This window comes from Natator depressus, chromosome 17 (assembly GCF_965152275.1).
Source record: "Natator depressus isolate rNatDep1 chromosome 17, rNatDep2.hap1, whole genome shotgun sequence".
Classification (NCBI taxonomy): Eukaryota; Metazoa; Chordata; order Testudines; family Cheloniidae; genus Natator; species Natator depressus.
The window spans coordinates 20349601-20368747 of NC_134250.1; the positions used below are offsets into that span (position 1 = coordinate 20349601).

Here is a 19147-nt window from a genome sequence, read left to right on the forward strand (position 1 = left end):
ATATGGCTTGAAGAACTTCGCAGGGTCCTTCAAATTTAATCCCCTACAGTAATTCTATTTCTTCATATACAGAAGTTGTAGAAAGATCGTTAACAACTTCATTTTGAAATGTAACAAATTAATGTAAATTAAAAATACGGTAACGGGTCCGTAACCTGACACTTATATGGTGACTGAGCAAGACACATGCCCAGGTTCTATAGGGTTTCTTCCCTCACAGTGGCTGAGAACAGCAGCTTTACATGCAGGTTGGATCTGAAGTTTCTCTGTTAACCTTTTGCTTAGTGCTGGTGCTAGATACCGACTCGATAGCCAAGACTGAAATTCTTTACACACAGCATGAGCAAAAGCAACATGCTCTCCAAGCTGATCAGTACTCAAATGAGATTTAACTCTGCCATTGAAGGACCCTTTATAGATGCGAATAGCAAGTTCAGTCTGTATGGCCTTTTCAGTCAGTAACAATTGTGGTTATAGTTTTTAAGGTGCACACTTATCCACTAGGAACTGCACTGAGACCGACACATTTCACACAGACTGCCAAAAAGCCAGAGTGCAAAGACTACCAATCTGGGCTGGATTCAAACCAGTTATCTAAATGTAAGAGACAGATCCTTATCCCCTTAAAAAAATAACCAGAACCACCCACTGGTTTGTGCTTATGGCCTCAGAGTCAGACTTAACCCGTGTCTCATCCTACCTGCTAGCGATATCCTGCAGCACACTTTGCTGGTCATCCTCCTTGGAAAGCTTTGAAAGTTGAGTGAGGAACTCATCCACTTCCTGGATGGTAAGGAGACTTTTGGCAGCAGGAGGGCAGGACTTGCTGTCTTCAAAAAAGATGCGCACCGTTTCGGAAACATCTCCCTGTCTCCAAGACAAACAAAACCAGGGTGTTTATCAAACCTTTGGCAGGAGGCTAAGGCAAAAGAGATGGGGCACTGGAGATGAAGTATGGGTCAATAACTAGATCTTTAGTAGGAGGGGAAAAGGAGTCTGATGCCAGACCTCTATGAATGGGTCACAACCGAAGAGCGAGGAAGGGCAACAGTGATGCAGCACTGGGATTGTCTTCCCAGCCATTTCTTTTTTAAGTGGTATATGCAAGACACAGACCCTGTGTCCTGCTGTCATCATATTTTCCACCACTGCAATATTTGTGGCCTTTAATTTCCTCGCCGTGAATCCAATCTTGTAGAGTTTATGTGCCATGAACTCTTGCTGAGTTCACTGGAGGCTAAGACACTCTAAGCCTACAGAAGTGGACCCATCATCATCGTTTGTTTTGCAAGGATTTACTTTAAAATAAAAGCAAAATTGTAATCCAATCAGTTAAATGGGAATAAGCCAGACAAAACAAGAACCCCTAGGGTAGCTGTGGCAAAGATTTCAGTGCATCAAGTGCAACCAGCGTATTGTTCAGAACTTTTGCATTAGTACACCTTTAGTCCTGGATGCTGCGGGTTAACTGATGCACAGCATAACACTAGCCTGCATTCTGTTGGAATACCATTATATAAAAGGTCCAGTTTGTGGGAAGCTTCATGATGAAAAAGAATCACCAACTACAGCTCTGAAAACTTATAATCCTTTGAAGTGAAGGCAAATTTGCATGGTTTCAGTATCAAGAGGCTGAACGGTGAGATGAAATGAACATGCAGTCTCCATCCCTATACTGACCTGCTCCAGGTCTCGGACCATCTCCTCCTGGCTGCAGTTGAAAATCCTGCTGAATAGCTTGACAATCTGCTTGTCGTTCAAGTTGTAAACACTTTTAATGACACCTGGTAATAGCAGCTTAATAGTCAGGTAGAGGTCACCATGGAAGCCATCTGGAAAAAGGCAGGTACATCATTAGAAACTACCAGACATTGGTCTCAGCGACAGGCTCTAGATTCATGTACGCAGGGGCCATCAGGTAAGTACTAACTCTAAAAGACAGCAACACAACCATGGCCCACCATGTGTTGCCCTATGGGATACTACTCTACTTTCAAGGGCACCTCCCAGTTGGTCCTCCATAGCTAATTCTGATACTGCAAATTTAGCACCAGCTACAAAAATTTCTCCTGATCCCACCTCGGGACCCAGTCTTATTGAACTTATTATCTAGATAAAAAGACAAGAGCAAGGCAGTCCACACTGTAGGCACTGCCCACATCACAACAGACACAAAAGTGGTGCAGCGCATAACTCTGTGAATCACATCTTACCCATGGACTTGACTGTCCTTTGTCCCCATCCCTGACAAAGCTGGGTGGCCTTTGCTGTTCATTATTTTCAGATGCCCTCCCAACACAGAAAAATGCCAAGCAGGAGTCACACATACTTCCCGCAGTTCCTTTTTGCAAGAAGTCCTGAATGATCTGCGTTTTCACATTATAGCTGGGCTTCTCGGCAACCATGGCGCACAACTTTCTGAACTCCCGCAGCAAACAATCCTTGTGCTTTGGGTCACACTTCTTTGCAGAGAGGCTAGACTTGTGGGAAGAGCTTTCAGGGGCTTCATCAGAATTGCCCGGTTTAGCTGTACAAAAGGAGACACAGCATGTATTTAACTTTTAATAAGTAGGTTGGGATGATATGGTACAAACTTTGAAGATGAGGGTCACTACTGTCCAGGCAAACGAAAAGCAAGAACAATCCCTACAAGCTGGCAAAGCTTCAGATGTGAGTAGTGAAGCCCACATCAATGAGATTTGTAAAATCATGATTAAAAATCTGAATGTGCATTTTTAACAAAAAATTCAACTACTTTAGTATGTACCTTGCACTCAGAGCACATGAGAATTTTCTGCAGTTTATGAAATAAAGTTAAAATCTCAATGAAAAATCATCACGCTGATGGATAATTTCATTTTATTCTCACTTTATAGGCAATTCTCCACTCCAGCATCAGGTTTCCCCAATACTCTCACAGCAAAAGGCAATCTTCAGTGGAAGGAAAAGGCTTGACAAAGCTGCTGGCTCCCTTAGAATCCCTCCCAAACCATTTTTCATTTCTTCCCACTCAACTTCCAGAGGCAGATGCCAAGATGGAGCCCATCCCACGAATCACAAACTGGATCTGGACACCTGATGTACAATACGACCAGTTCATCCAAATAAAATCAGGGGACTTGGAATTTGTTTTAACTAATTTGGAATTTGTTTTACTATGCAAGAGGTGAGGGGAAACAATCTAATTTCCAGTTGCATATTGATAAACTAGGTTCTACTGTAATTACTTTGGGTACCTGGTGAGCATCTGTTTGTCTTGATGTTACAGAGACAAGAGGATAAATACCTTAGCAATAACTTAGTTAACTAAACCCAAGCCTCTTTACTGCTCACGAGGTTCAGGAACTAACCAGCAAATGCTCAACTTATTGCAGAAGCTTTCAGTTAACAGGATACTACTCCACTTGGGAGGGATTAAGAGATCTGCATAGCTTCTGGACAGTTATATTCTGAAAACCATGAGAAATTTATTTCTACACTTGCCAACTCTGTGGTTTCCCTTCCCTCACCCACAAGAAAGACGGATGCTCAATTTCTTAGAGCTAAACTGGACAAAACTAGAAAATAGCATAAGAGAGAATCCTACATGGGCAAGAAAGACTAGGTGAAGTAATGGAGTCTTTCCATCTCTAGCTTCCGTTATACAATTCTGAGCACGATGAAATAACTTACAAAACCAGAGTTTGTCCAATACAATAAAACACATTTACTGAATTTTCATTTAGAAATGAAGTTTTTTCCAGTGGAACCAAGGCAAAGAACAGCTGTGCCCACATTTCTGAAATTTTGAGGGGAAGTGATTTTATTTTAACAAGTGTCACTAAATATTAAAAAAATCCCAGATCGTGCTACCTGATTTATTTCAACCTTTCTTTCCGTAGAAAAAGGTGCAGTTTCCAAATCTCAAAGGCTCTTCAAAGAACCAGCCAGGTAGCCAGTGTAAGTCACAAAATAAAAATGCTCTCCACTTCAATTATAGGTTTCAAAATCACTGTTCATGCATACAACTGAGTCCAGATCCTGCTCCCCTAATGTCAATCAGAGCTTTTCCACTGACAGGTGCGGGTCCTTCTGATTACCGATATCTGGAGTCAACATTCCATCTAGACCAGTGGTTTCAACCTGTGGTCCACGGGCTCCTGGGGGTCCGCAGACTGTGTCTAAGATTTCCAAAGGGGGCTACATTTTTTAGGGGCTCGCAAACGAAAAAGATTGAAAACCACTGATCTAGACATATAAATGCAGTTCTGCAGTCTCCTTACTCTTTCTGGGCAGAAGATTTGGTAGATTTTATCCCTTTTGTACACATCACCAAAATAATGCAAACATCAGTTCTTTTATGACTGACAGCTTAGAAAACACTTAACTTTGTCTACACAAAGTAAATAAAATATGAAGTTTTGTTAGCATTAAATCGTTTCTTATTCACTAGATATAAACTACTGAGGTCTGACTCAAATGAAACTCTACTGCTAATGCTAATATAATAGGAGGAATGAAGGTTCCCCCAGCATCAGCATAATAATTCCCACCTGTGAAGCCAGAGAATTTCTTTGGTGATGGATTGGGGGTAGCTAGCAGCTCCTTCTTGGGACTGGTTATCTGTCCACTGGGGGAGAGCTTCGCCTGGATTGTCGCCTTTTTCTTAGGTGTGTTCGCAGCCTTGGAACTGGCCTCTGTAGAACACAGTAAGAGGCAAAGCATCAGGTCAAAGCAACCCATAATCCCCAACAACAAAATCAGGTAAGTAATTCGCAATACTTTGCAATGAGCAACTTGTGTGAGAACTTACAAACAATTAACCCACAAAACACATTGAGGGAGAGGATAGGTAAACATTTTACAAATAAGAAAACCAAGAGTGGTTAAGTGATATGACAAAGCTCACACACCAAGACAGAGCTAGCTGGGAATGGTAGCAAAGATTTGAGGCTCCAGTGTCTTGCTAACACCATTAGACAACAGTGCTTCTCTCTTCCACTCTTTTAGTGCTTGAATTCGGAGAATAGGTCTTCACTGCAGAGTTAACTCAGGCACTTGTTTAGACATTGCCTCTAACCCCTCTGATCCCCACATAAAAACCTTACATGAGTTTAGGGATGCTTTAAACCTGGGTTAACTGGCCCATCTGGGGGGGGGGGGGGGATAGGCTAGAGCCTGGGTGCCACTTTCACTCAGGCTGATAATCCTCCCATTTTTCAGTGAGGATGCAGGCTAAACTACTTGGGACAGGGACCCTCTTTTTGTTCTGTGTTTGGACAGTGCCTAACACAATGGGGGCCTGGTCCATGAATGTGGCGCCACGGTAATACAAATAATAATAAACAGTTCGAATGCCGATAGTCCTCCAACGCCTTCCCACAGTTCCCCTCAACTGCCCCGTAGGACAGACAAGTCCTCTCAACTCACTGGGAAAGAATCAGAGCACCTCAGCTCACTGCAGTTCAAAGATAAAGTCATGGAGGATAGGTCCATCAATGGCTATTAGCCAGGATGGGCAGGAATGGTGTCCCTAAGCCTCTGTTTGCCAGAAGCTGGGAATGAGCGACAGGGGATGGATCACTTGTGATTATCTGTTCTGTTCATTCCCTCTTGGGCACCTGGCACTGGCCATTGTTGGAAGACAGGATACTGGACTACATGGACCCTTGGTCTGACCCACTAGGGCCATTCTTATGAACCATGGGATATGTTCCCAGAAGTTCTAGTGACACAAAAGTGAGGGTGCAGCATCAGTGAGGACACAATAACTCAGGTATGCTTTGTGGTATGGCTGCTCACACTCAAACTAGGCTAACCCAGGTAATCACCCAAGTTAACTCTGCCATGAAGACATACCCTGAGTATCATGGAGCAATGAGGAAGGATCCACTCCAAAGCCTTAGTTGCCACAACCTCTTTGGAAAAAAAATTAAGTTTTGATTCTTAGATGGTTTCTAAGGTAGCCAGGGTCTGTAACAACTGCAGAAGCAATGCACTCAGCCCCAGTGGAATGATACAAGGCTCCTCCTCTTCCAACAATGACCACTGTCAACTGATTAAACAGCTAAAGGGTATGATTGACTGCAAAAGGTGAAAAGGTTTTCAAGGAAATGGCTTAAAGATGAGAAATTTGTGAAGGGAAGTCCTCAATACAGACTGGGAACAGAAAAAAAAAATTACGACTCAGTGGAATAACTGGTGTTGTAGAAAATAAAAACATAGAAGCAGTACTGATGTTTTAAAAAGCAAAAGCAAATGCAAATACTACCAACTTCAGTGCAAGCAGGCCATTTTTAGGACAAATTAAGTATATGGTAAAGGCAGTTGCAATAAGGTGACAGCACCTGTAAAAGGCTTGTGGAATTACAGCATACAACACTAGCGTCCAATCTTTCTTGAGCAAGTAGATTAATTTAACCAAAGAATTTAGCTATACTTGCTAGCACCTGACACCTCCCATTCACTTGTACATGAGGGAATTGGAGCAACTTGGGCTTCTCCAAATCCACTTCATGATTTCACAGCTCTCAGTCTCCAGGATGGATTACAGCACCACTGAATGGAAAGTGGCCCATCCTGGAGACTCATTACAATGCAGAGGAAGAGCCAGCTGCACTAGTCACAAAGAACTGCAATGCCATTTACTGGTCCAGATACTCCTGGGTAGGAATCACTGACATACAGCATTGCCTAATATTACCGATTATTAAGGCCCCAGACAAGGGCACAGAGGTTCTCCCTCAAGCATCTCACCTGAGATATACTGGTTTATCATATCTTTCTCCGGATCCTGGAGCTCTTCCCAACCCTCCAAGTCTGTGATGTCTTCAATCTTCTTTGTTGTGGCCCGAGCCCTCTCTAGCTTCTCAAAAATGCACTTCACATGGTACCACTCCTTCATCTCCCCGCCCGACTCTGTGAAGGGGTTGGGGACCACCTTCCCAATGCGCACCATCCCCTTCAAGATCTTCTCCTTACATTTCTTGCAGCCGGCTGTGCCGCGCTTGGCATAGTCCACGCAGTACCTCTGCTCCGCCATCTCACCAGGGACTGTGCAGACCCTACGATGCCAAACATGCAAAGCCGAGGGAACAGCAAAGTCTTCAGCACAAGCTCCCTGGTTTCTGCCGGCAGAAAGGAGAGACTTATTTCTTACCAGCAATCGGAACCAAGTAAACGGGCTGGCCACTAGGAGACGCAGAAGACAACTTTCAAATCTCAGTAGAAAAGCCTGTCTCTGGGGCAGGCAAAGTCCTTCCCTTCTGCTGAGCGTCCTGGCAGTCTGTAAGAAGAGGCTCTTGAAAACGGCCGGCATACAGCTCCCTCGATGCCACACTAAGCCAGAGAAAAAGGGGAACAAATCAAGGCGCCTTCCTAAGTCTCTGAGCAGCGTAAGTTGCCCCCCGAGTATCGTCCCAAGGGCTTTCCCTGGGCTGAACCCGGAGAGAGACACGGGAACGGGCCAGGTGCAGGCAACCGGGCAGCGGCGGTTTCAACACCGGCCGTCCCGGGCCAGGGGAGCGGGGGGCAAGACAAGGCCACCGCCTGGGGGAGCGGCCCGCGCCCGTGCCCGGCTGGGGACGCCCTGGGCCGGGCTTTGCAGCAGCAGAGGCAGCGGCGCCGCCGGCGGCCCGGCAGGGAGCGGGGGGGGGGAGGGCCCGGGAGCGACTCGGCGGCCGAGCCGGGCCCGCAGCCCGCGCCGGAGCCCGCTGTCCGCGCGGTAGGGCCGGGCTGGGGGGACGCCGCGGCCCCGGGAGGAGACGAGACGGGCCGGGCCCCCGGAGGGAGCAGAGCCCGGCCCCCCGCGCCGCGCCCCAGGCACCTGGTTCCGGCAGCCGCGGGCAGGAGCGTCCGGGGACTGACCGGCCCAGCCCCCTCGGCCCGCGCCGCCGCCCCCGCGTCGGCTTCAAATCCGGGACTCGCGGCCACGCAGGGCGGGCATCGCGCATGCGCGCGGGCCCGCGAGCACGGGCGGCTGGGCCGGGACGGGAGTGGGGCCCCGCAGGCTGACCCCGCCCCCTGCAAGTGGCCACGCCTCTCGGTACTGACTCCGCCCCCAGCGGTAGCCGCGTTTCTCTCGCGGGAGCTTCACCCCCTCGGGCAGAGACCCTCCGTCCTCAATAGGGTTGCCAACACTCCAGGATTATCCGGGAGTCAAAGATTAATCCTTAATTAAAGATCAAGTTATGTGATGAAATCTCCAGGAATACCTCCAACCAAAGTTGACAACCCTACCCCTCAAAAACTCCGGTCTCAGCCTAGTCCCCACCTCCTCAAGGCAAACCCCACCCCCCTCAGCACAGACCCCGCCCCCTCAAGGCAAACCCCGCCCCCTCAGCACAGATCCCGCCCCCTCAGGGCAAACCACACCCCCTCAGCACAGACCCCGCCCCCTCAAGGCAAACCCCGCCCCCTCAGCACAGATCCCACCCCCTCAGCACAGACCCTGCCCCCTCAAGGCAAACCCCACCCCCTCAACACAGACCCCCCCAAGCAACCCCCCATCAGAGACCCCACCCCCTCAACAGAGACTCCACCCTCTCATCAGAGACTCTGCCTCAGCATTGCAGACTCCGCCCACTCAGCGCAGACCCCCATCTCCTTATGGCAAATCCCTCTCCCTCATGGCAAACCCTCCCTCTCACCCGAGACCCTACTCCCTCATTCATAGATTCCAAGGCCAGAGGGGTCCATTGTGGTCATCTACTCTGGCCTCCGAGCACAGGCCAGAGAACTGCCCCAAAATAATTCCTAGAGCAGATCTTTCAGGAAAACATCTGATCCTGATTTTAAAATGGTCAGTGATGAGAATCTACCAGCGCCCTTGGTAACTTGTTCCAACTGTTAAATACTCTCACGGGTAAAAATGTATGCCTTATTTCCCATCTGAATTTGTCTAACGTTAACTTCCAGCCACTGGTTCACGTTAGACCTTTCTCTACTAGACGGAAGAGCCCTTTATCAAATATGTGTTCCCCAGGTACTGTGGATCAAGTCACCCTTTAATCTTTTCTTTGTTAAGCTAAATAGAGTCAGCTCCTTCAGTCTATCACTATAAAGCAGGTTTTCTAATCCTTTAATCATTCTCGTGACTCTTCTCCAAACCCTCTCCTATTTATCAGCATCCTTCTTGAATTGTGGGCACCAGAACTGGACACAGTTTTGCAGCAATGGTCGCACCAGTGCCAAATACAGAGATGAAATAACCTCTCTATTCTTACTTGAGATGCCCCTGTTTATGCATCCCAGAATTGCATTAGCTCTTTTGGCCGCAGCATCACACTGGGAGCTCAAGTTCAGCTGATTATCCACCATGACCCCCAAGTCTTTTTCGGAGCTGCTGCTTCTCAGGGTATAGCCCCCCATCCTGTAAGTATGGCCTACATTCTTTGTTCCCAGATGTACACCTTTACATTTAGCCATATTAAAATACATATTGTTTGCTTGCACTCAGCTTACTAAAAAGAAAAGGAGGACTTGTGGCACCTTAGAGACTAACCAATTTATTTGAGCATAAGCTTTCGTGAGCTACAGCTCACTTCATCGGATGCATACTGTGGAAACTGCAGAAGACATTATATACACAGAGACCATGAAACAATACCTCCTCCCACCCCACTCTCCTGCTGGTAATAGCTTATCTAAAGTGATCACTCTCCTTACAATGTGTATGATAATCAAGTTGGGCCATTTCCAGCACAAATCCAGGTTTTCTCACCCTCCGCCCCCCCCCCCACAAACTCACTCTCCTGCTGGTAATAGCTTATCCAAAGTGACCACTCTCCCTACAATGTGCATGATAATCAAGGTGGGCCATTTCCAGCACAAATCCAGGTTTTCTCACCTCCCCACCCCCATACACACACAAACTCACTCTCCTGCTCATCCAAACTGACCACTCTCCTTACAATGTGTATGATAACACCATCCTGGCCACTATGGATGTAGAAGCCCTCTACACCAACATTCCACACAAAGATGGACTACAAGCCGTCAAGAACACTATCCCCGATAATGTCACGGCTAACCTGGTGGCTGAACTTTGTGACTTTGTCCTTACTCATAACTATTTTACATTTGGGGACAATGTATACCTTCAGATCAGCGGCACTGCGATGGGTACCCGCATGGCCCCACAGTATGCCAACATTTTTATGGCTGATTTAGAACAACGCTTCCTCAGCTCTCGTCCCCTAACGCCCCTACTCTACTTGCGCTATATTGATGACATCTTCATCATCTGGACCCATGGAAAAGAAGCCCTTGAGGAATTCCACCATGATTTCAACAATTTCCATCCCACCATCAACCTCAGCCTGGTCCAGTCCACACAAGAGATCCACTTCCTGGACACTACAGTGCTAATAAACAATGGTCACATAAACACCACCCTATACCGGAAACCTACTGACCGCTATTCCTACCTACATGCCTCCAGCTTTCACCCTGACCACACCACACGATCCATCGTCTACAGCCAAGCTCTGCGATACAACAGCATTTGCTCCAACCCCTCAGACAGAGACAAACACCTACAAGATCTCTATCAAGCATTCTTACAACTACAATACCCACCTGCGGAAGTGAAGAAACAGATTGACAGAGCCAGAAGAGTTCCCAGAAGTCACCTACTACAGGACAGGCCTAACAAAGAAAATAACAGAACGCCACTAGCCGTCATCTTCAGCCCCCAACTAAAACCCCTCCAACGCATTATTAAGGATCTACAACCTATCCTGAAGGATGACCCAACACTCTCACAAATCTTGGGAGACAGGCCAGTCCTTGCCTACAGACAGTCCCCCACCCTGAAGCAAATACTCACCAACAACCACATACCACACAACAGAACCACTAACCCAGGAACCTATCCTTGCAACAAAGCCCGTTGCCAACTGTGCCCACATATCTATTCAGGGGACACCATCACAGGGCCTAATAACATCAGCCACACTATCAGAGGCTCGTTCACCTGCACATCCACCAATGTGATATATGCCATCATGTGCCAGCAATGCCCCTCTGCCATGTACATTTGTCAAACTGGACAGTCTCTACGTAAAAGAATAAATGGACACAAATCAGATGTCAAGAATTGTAACATTCATAAACCATTCGGAGAACACTTCAATCTCTCTGGTCACGCAATTACAGACATGAAGGTCACTATCTTACAACAAAAAAACTTCAAATCCAGACTCCAGCGAGAAACTGCTGAATTGGAATTCATTTGCAAATTGGATACTATTAATTTAGGCTTAAATAGAGACTGGGAGTGGCTAAGTCATTATGCAAGGTAGCCTATTTCCCCTTGTTTTTTCCTACCCCCCCCCCCCCCCCGAGATGTTCTTGTTAAACCCTGATTTGTGCTGGAAATGGCCCACCTTGATTATCATACACATTGTAAGGAGAGTGGTCAGTTTGGATGAGCTATTACCAGCAGGAGAGTGAGTCTGTGTGTGTGTGGAAAGGGGGCGGGGTGAGAAAACCTGGATTTGTGCTGGAAATGGCCCACCTTGATTTTCATACACATTGTAAGGAGAGTGGTCACTTTGGATAAGCTATTACCAGCAGGAGAGTGAGTTTGTGTGTGTGGTTTTTTGAAAAAAAAGGGGGGGGGGTGAGAAAACCTGGATTTGTGCTGGAAATGGCCCAACTTGATTATCATACACATTGTAAGGAGAGTGATCACTTTAGATAAGCTATTACCAGCAGGAGAGTGGGGTGGGAGGAGGTATTGTTTCATGGTCTCTGTGTATATAATGTCTTCTGCAGTTTCCACAGTATGCATCCGATGAAGTGAGCTGTAGCTCACGAAAGCTTATGCTCAAATAAATTGGTTAGTCTCTAAGGTGCCACAAGTCCTCCTTTTCTTTTTGCGAATACAGACTAACACGGCTGTTACTCTGAAACCTGTCATTCAGCTTACTAAGGCAATGTCTATGCTACCACTTGTCAGCAAAACTTATGTTGCTCAGGGGTGTGAATAAAGACCCCCCGCCCCAAGCAACATAAGTTTCTCCGGCATAAGGGGTAGTGTGCATAGCATTATGTTGGTAGGAGAGCTACTCCCACCAACATAGCTACCGCTGCTTGTTGGGGGTGGTTTAATTATGTCGACGGGACAGCTCTCTCCTATTTGCAGAGAGTGGCTACACAAGAGATCTTACAGCGGTGGACCTGCATGGGTACAGCTGTCCTGCTGTAAGGTCTGTAATGTAGATATAGCCTAAGAGATCTAGATCGCTCTGAATCAATGACCTGTCCTCTTCATTATTTACCGCTCCCCCAATTTTTGTGTCATCTACAAAGTTTATCAGTGATGATTTTATGTTTTCCTACAGGTCATTGATAAAGATCATAGAATCATAGAATATCAGGGTTGGAAGGGACCTCAGGAGGTCATCTAGTCCAAACCCCTGCTCAAAACAGGACCGATCCCCAATTAAATCATCCCAACTAGGGCTTTGTCAAGCCTGACCTTAAAAACCTCTGGGGAAGGAGATTCCACCACCTCCCTAGGTAACTCATTCCAGTGTTTCACCACCCTCCTAGTGAAAAAGTTTTTCCTAATATCCAACCTAAATCTCCCCCACTGCAACTTGAGACCATTACTCCTTGTTCTGTCATCTGCTACCACTGAGAACAGTCTAGAGCCATCCTCTTTGGAACCCCCTTTCAGGTAGTTGAAAGCAACTATCAAATCCCCCCTCATTCTTCTCTTCTGAAGACTAAACATCCCCAGCTCCCTCAGCCTCTCCTCATAACTCATGTATTCCAGGCCCCTAATCATTTTTGTTGCCCTCCCCTGGACTCTTTCCAATTTTTCCACATCCTTCTTGTAGCGTGGGGCCCAAAACTGGACACAGTACTCCAGATGAGGCCTCACCAATGCCGATAGAGGGAACAATCACGTCCCTCGATCTGCGGGCAATGCCCCTACGTATACATCCCAAAATGCCATTGGCCTTCTTGGCAACAAGGGCACACTGTTGACTCATATCTAGCTTCTCGTCCACTGTAACCCCTAGGTCCTTTTCTGCAGAACTGCTGCCTAGCCATTCGGTCCCTAGTCTGTAGTGGTGCATGGGATTCTTCTGTCCTAAGTGCAGGACTCTGCACTTGTCCTTGTGGAACCTCATCAGATTTCTTTTGGCCCAATCCTCCAATTTGTCTAGGTCCCTCTGTATCCTTTCCCTACCCTCCAGCGTATCTACCTCTCCTCCCAGTTTAGTGTCATCTGCAAACTTGCTGAGGGTGCAATCCACACCATCCTCCAGATCATTTATGAAGATATTGAACAAAACTGGTCCCAGGACCGACCCTTGGGCACTCCACTTGATACCGGCTGCCAACTAGACATGGAGCCATTGATCACTACCCGTTTAGCCCGACAATCTAGCCAGCTTCCTATCCACCTTATAGTCCATTCATCCAGCCCATACTTCTTTAACTTGCTGGCAAGAATACTGTGGGAGACAGTGTCAAAAGCTTTGCTAAAGTCAAGGAACAACATGTCCACTGCTTTCCCTTCATCCACAGAACCAGTTATCTCGTCATAGAAGGTGTTAAATAGCATAGGACCAAGAACTAATCCTGGTGGGTCCCAAGTGGAAACAGACCTGCTCGATGACAATTCTCTGTTTACAGTTACATTCTGAGATTTATCAGTTAGCCAGTTTTAAATCCATTTAATGTGTGCCATATTAATTTTATAATTGTTCTAGTTTTTTAATCAGAATGTAATGCAGCACCAAGTTAAATGCCTTACAGACGTCAACACTATTACCTTTATCAACCAAACTTGTAATCTCATCAAAAAAGGATATCATGTTAGTATGACAGGATCATTTTTCCATAAACCCATGTTGATTAGCATTAATTACATTACCTTCCTTTATGTCATTATTAATCGAGTCCTGTATGAATTACTCCAGTATCTTGCCTGGGATCGATGTCAGGCAGACAGGCCTATAATTACCCATGTCATCACGTTTACCCTTTTTAAAAATTGGCACAACATTAACTTTCTCCCAGTCTTCTGGAATGTCAACCATGAACCAAGATTTATGGAAAATCAACTTTAATGATCTAGTGAGTGGCTTAGCCACTCTTTTAAAATTCTTGGATGCAAGTTATCTGGACCTGCTGATTAAAAAATGTATAACTTTAGTAGCTTCTGTTTAACATCCTCTAGAGATATTAGTTGAATGGCAAACTCCTCCTCCTCAACACAGACCCTACCCCATCATGGCAAACCCCTTCCATTCAGAACATACCCTGCGCCCTCCTAGCAAATCCCACTTCGTTAGCACAGACCCCACGTCCTCAGGGCAAACCCCTCCCCTTATGGTAAATCCCATCCCCTCAGGCCTGCCCATACACCTTGTGGCCCTAACTGCTTGGAAATCCATGACCTGGAGATCATTATTGCTGTTACTAACCAGAAAAATAGAGAAGTGTAAAGAAAAAATAAATTAACTTCATACATGCTGGAAAGTTAGACACCTAGAGTGGTTGTTGCCATGGATATAAATAAGGTTCACCTGACATGACTAGCAATCTAAGACCAGTACAGGAGCCAATAGGAAAGCAGGACTTCATTATCAACATTCCATCAGCTTTATAATGGAAGATAATGACCAGGACCCAAATCCCTTAAATCTCAGGTTTTGGCCCAAATTTTTTTCATACACCTATAAGACAGAACAAATTTAATTGCTTCATTTATGGAGTGCTGGAGAGATTATCAAAGCAAAAGGTCACCCTCTCCAAATCTTCTGGTAATCCTTAAATTGATATTTTTTTTGGTCTGAAATTAAAGTCTTGATGCAAGACTTGTTTCAGTTACATTCCAATGAATCCAATCTTCTCGGTATTGAGAAAATGTCCAGAATCACACTATATAAAGGGAAGATGTCTGGAATTTTAATAACTGCTGTGAACAAATGTATCCATGGCCACTAAAGTAGGTATGGAATCTGGGTATTAGCAGGAAAGGGATAAGAGAAATAGACAGGATTACCGAAAACAAGCACGTACGTGGAATTATTATTTGAAGAAAGGTGGAGTAATGCTGGTGAAATAAGGGATCAAGCTGTTGTATAATGAGCCTATTCAGCTCAGTTTTACTCATTTATTTGCATATTATTTGCCAATAGGGTTTATTTTGATAGGGCTTAGAAAGGAAAGCCTATTGCAGCCCTAATGGCAGAGTCACAACTAGAATGGTGTGTACATATTCACTTTGAACGGGATTCATAATTTGTGTGTGTGAGAAGTGGTTTCGAAGACTTTCCTGGGTTCTGAAGTTAGAAAAGGTGTATGTTTGATTGACTCTTCAGTTTATTTTCATGGTCATATCTGTTTGGGTGAAATTCACCTCTGAGTAGAAGGCTAAGCGCCACTTAAGTTCCACTAGAAACCTGTCTTAAATGGGATTAGTGACTTCTAGGGCTTTTGCTGTTCCTCTGCACAGGGGTGAATATCATCTGTTGAGAACTCATAGACAAGGTACACTTTCATTCAGTTCATGTGCATTCACATAGGTAGACAATGGGTTCTCTGGAACCAAAAGTGGAAGTAGGCCTTGGTTAACATGCAAACAAAAGAGCTCTGATCTCAGGAGAATAAATTCCCTCTGCTATTGCACAGTTATTATGGTCCTGATCCAATGCCCAATGACGCCAATGAAAAGATTCCTGTTGACTGCATGGGCTTTTGATCAAGCAAGTGACAAAACCAAATAAAAGTTGGGAGTTTAACTCCCTTAGGCTCCAGCACTCGCTAACAGGCAGCTACTGAAAAGGGCAGACCTCTTCCAGCAACACACAGTCTCTGGATCTTACTTCCGATGCGGCAACGGATCTCGAATCGCAGAGACATTATCTCTTCTAATACTAGTTGGATGTGGAAAAAAATTGGAAAGAGTCCAGCGGAGGGCAACAAAAATGATTAGGGGACTGGAACACATGACTTATGAGGAGAGGCTGAGGGAACTGGGGATGTTTAGTCTTCAGAAGAGAAGAATGAGGGGGGATTTGATAGCTGCTTTCAACTACCTGAGAGGGGGTTCCAAAGAGGATGGCTCTAGACTGTTCTCAGTGGTAGCAGATGACAGAACAAGGAGTAATGGTCTCAAGTTGCAGTGGGGAGATTTAGGTTGGATATTAGGAAAAACTTTTTCACTAGGAGGGTGGTGAAGCACTGGAATGCGTTACCTAGGGAGGTGGTGGAATCTCCTTCCCTAGAAGTTTTTAAGGTCAGGCTTGACAAAGCCCTGGCTGGGATGATTTAGTCGGGGATCGGTCCTGCTTTGAGCAGGGGGTGGGACTAGATGACCTTCTGAGGTCCCTTCCAACCCTGGTATTCTGTGATTCTATGATAGTGTTGTGGTATCATTAAAAGCAACTAAATATCAAGGCTGTAAAATTAAGACACTCCTCAAAATGCAACACAGGAAAATTTCTAATGACATTTTTTGTTTTTGTAATGATTCCCAGGCAAAACTGGACCCTGAATGAAAAAGGCCTTTGAAATCCCAGGTTTAAAGAAAATAAGTAATTTTGACAGAAACGGGGCATTGTGTTTTCCATAACACCCCCACCCCAAAGAAATTAAGTGGGTAGGATGATCAACACATACTGAATATGATATTGAAATATCAAAATGAAGAATTGCTAAATGGTAGGATTAAAAGCTTTGAAAGCTGTATTTTAATGATTTGTAATTATGGATAGTGAATGAGTTTCGATGAGGTAACACTTAGGCCAAGGGTGTGCTGGCATTAAGTAGTTTTGCCAATTTTTATTTTACACAGAATTGCTGATCTGCTTAAAATGATGTTATTGCTGACTGCGAAAAGGTCGCATGTGCTGGAAGTTTTGAGGTAAAAATACACAAACTTGTAAAAAGAAGCCTTTTTTCTGGGAAGTCCCAGGAACACGGTGACAAAAAACAACATGACTTAAAAACTGCATAAACAGCAACAAATGCAGAGATTGTGTAAACTAAAGCTTGCATGTGCATAATGTATGGGTTGCATAAAACCCAAAGGCTTGATGTGCTAAAAGCTGATTGGAGAAAAGTTAAGGAATAAAGATTGTGGAAATTCATAATAATCCAAGTGAACAAGGCCCAAATCAGAGAAACACCTGACCAGAAACTGAAAGATAGGTCTGAAGGAGAAGACCAAGGGATCAGGGCAGGTGATGACTATCATCAAGTAGAGGAGAACTTCTTGGCATACTGGCATGTGGTAACTTGGGTCCTCTACCTATTCCATCTTGTCTGGTATTATTTCCTTGCATAAATGTGTGTTCAGATACTATAGTGACAATAATTCTGTTTGAAATTGTATAAATAAAGGCAAAAATTGATTAAGCCTAAATTGGGTGGACTTGTGACTCAGTTTCCCACTTTAAATCCCAACACTGGCATATTATTGTGTGACCCAAATGATGAAATGACAATTCACAGGTAGAGTTAAGGCTGAAATGCCCAGAATGGTAATTTCTTAAAATATCCTATTCCAGTCACGGAATAAAACAAAAACAATATTTCAAAAGACAGGCAATGGCCAGCTGAGGTCAGCCAACCAACTTCCACTCTGTGCCTGTGTAACAGCAATTTTGCATGCTTCTCAAGCATCACCAATTGCCTGAAAGACCGATGCTGTCATACGTGACTTTTCATGAGGAGGATTTGCACGATAACTTTAAGGAATCTTCTCTCTAATAAATCCACTTTGTTTATCAAAATGTGGTTCCTCTCCTTCCCCTGCAGTAACCACAGTCCCTACTGCATCCCCCTCTTCCAGGGCTTTAACGTCAGCTGTCTCAGATTCTCCTGCACCTGCATGTGCCAGAACTTCAGCCCCTCTGGGACTCTCTCTCCTACCACACACCTTGCACTATCTCTTCTTTCCAAAAACACCAGGTGACTCAAAACAGGGACCTACATTCCACTCCTAGATACCATCATGGACATGAGGAGGGGGACACACCACTGTTGATGTTGTTGCTGCTATGGAGACCCTGAGGCCGGCCTCCATCCCCCAAATTTAACATTAATGCCAGGCTGACGTATAGACCTGCAGAGAGGTCTGTTCCTGCTACCAAGACTGAGCCTTGGCTCCATTCACCCAGATTAATATGAATGCCAGGCTGCTATCTAGCTCTTCAGGGAGGGATCCATTCCATAAACATAATCCTTGCCTACCCAGTTCCAGTCTCCACTTCTCAGGCTTCTCAGACTAGTCCCAGTCTCCTTACTTAGCCAGTCCCAGTTGCCCCCCCAGCCTAGTTCCTTGTCCAATCTGTCTACTAGCTCCCCGCCCCCGCCCCCCGCCCGCCCACTGGCTCCCACTCCCAGTGTTCCTTCCCAGGCCCCTCATCAGGCTGTCTCCCCACCCCCACTCTGGCTTCTTGTCCCAGTCTCTTTACCCAACCAGTCCCAGTTCTCCCCCCCACATCCCTGCTCCTTGTCATAGCTGGCGCTCTTTTCCCCTACCCTTTTCCCCAACTGATTGCCCGTCCCAGCCGTGTTGTCCAGCTCATCCCAATTTCCTTCCTCTCCCCAGCTCCTCATCTGATCTCAGCGCCCACTCCAGCAGCCAACTGCCCCCCAGCTTCCACTTCCCACTCTGGCTCCCAATCTCCCCCCCACCCCCCAGCTCCCAGCCACAGTGTCTTTGCCTAACCATTCCCAGCCTGCCTTTCCCCTTGGCTCCCAGTCTCCTTGCCCAACCCATCCTAGTCTCCCCCCTCAAACTCCCAATCACAGTTTCCCTCCCCTCATTAGACTCCTCAGTCCACTCCTTTTCCTCTCTCCAGCCTGCCTTTTGTCCCCCCTGTATTAAAATCAGATAGCTTCCCCCTTCTTGGTGTCAGCAGGGGGATCACTGAGAGCACAGGAGAGACGGGCTCCCCATTTTCAGTTCCAGTGCTTGGCCCAGCCCTGGTCCTGAGCAGCTGGGAGCAGCCATTGAAGGGTTAGGGATAGTTTCCATTGCAGGGAAAGTCCTCCTGAGCCTCTGGGCTGGAGCAAGCTCAATCGCTCTGTGGGGAGGGATGGCACATGTGCAGGCTGGTCAGCACCAAGAGTTGTAAGGGGCTGGAGCATGCTCAGTGAGAATGGAATTATTTCTGAGATTTTAGCTGTTAAG

General features: G+C 45.9%; 1 protein-coding gene across 1 annotated transcript in view; it reads right to left on the reverse strand.

Annotated features, from left to right (window-relative positions):
* LIG3 (DNA ligase 3) overlaps nucleotides 1–7923 on the reverse strand; it is a 28823-nt gene extending 20900 nt beyond the window's left edge. Inside the window, exons 1-6 of the mRNA XM_074974420.1 lie at nucleotides 7805–7923; nucleotides 6736–7317; nucleotides 4533–4676; nucleotides 2330–2527; nucleotides 1681–1832; nucleotides 701–867 (exon numbers count right to left, since the gene is read on the reverse strand). Coding sequence (XP_074830521.1) covers nucleotides 701–867; nucleotides 1681–1832; nucleotides 2330–2527; nucleotides 4533–4676; nucleotides 6736–7297 — 1223 coding nt within the window. The 5' untranslated portion in view covers nucleotides 7298–7317; nucleotides 7805–7923. The remainder of the gene's footprint in view (nucleotides 1–700; nucleotides 868–1680; nucleotides 1833–2329; nucleotides 2528–4532; nucleotides 4677–6735; nucleotides 7318–7804) is intronic.
* Nucleotides 7924–19147: the final 11224 nt, after the last annotated feature.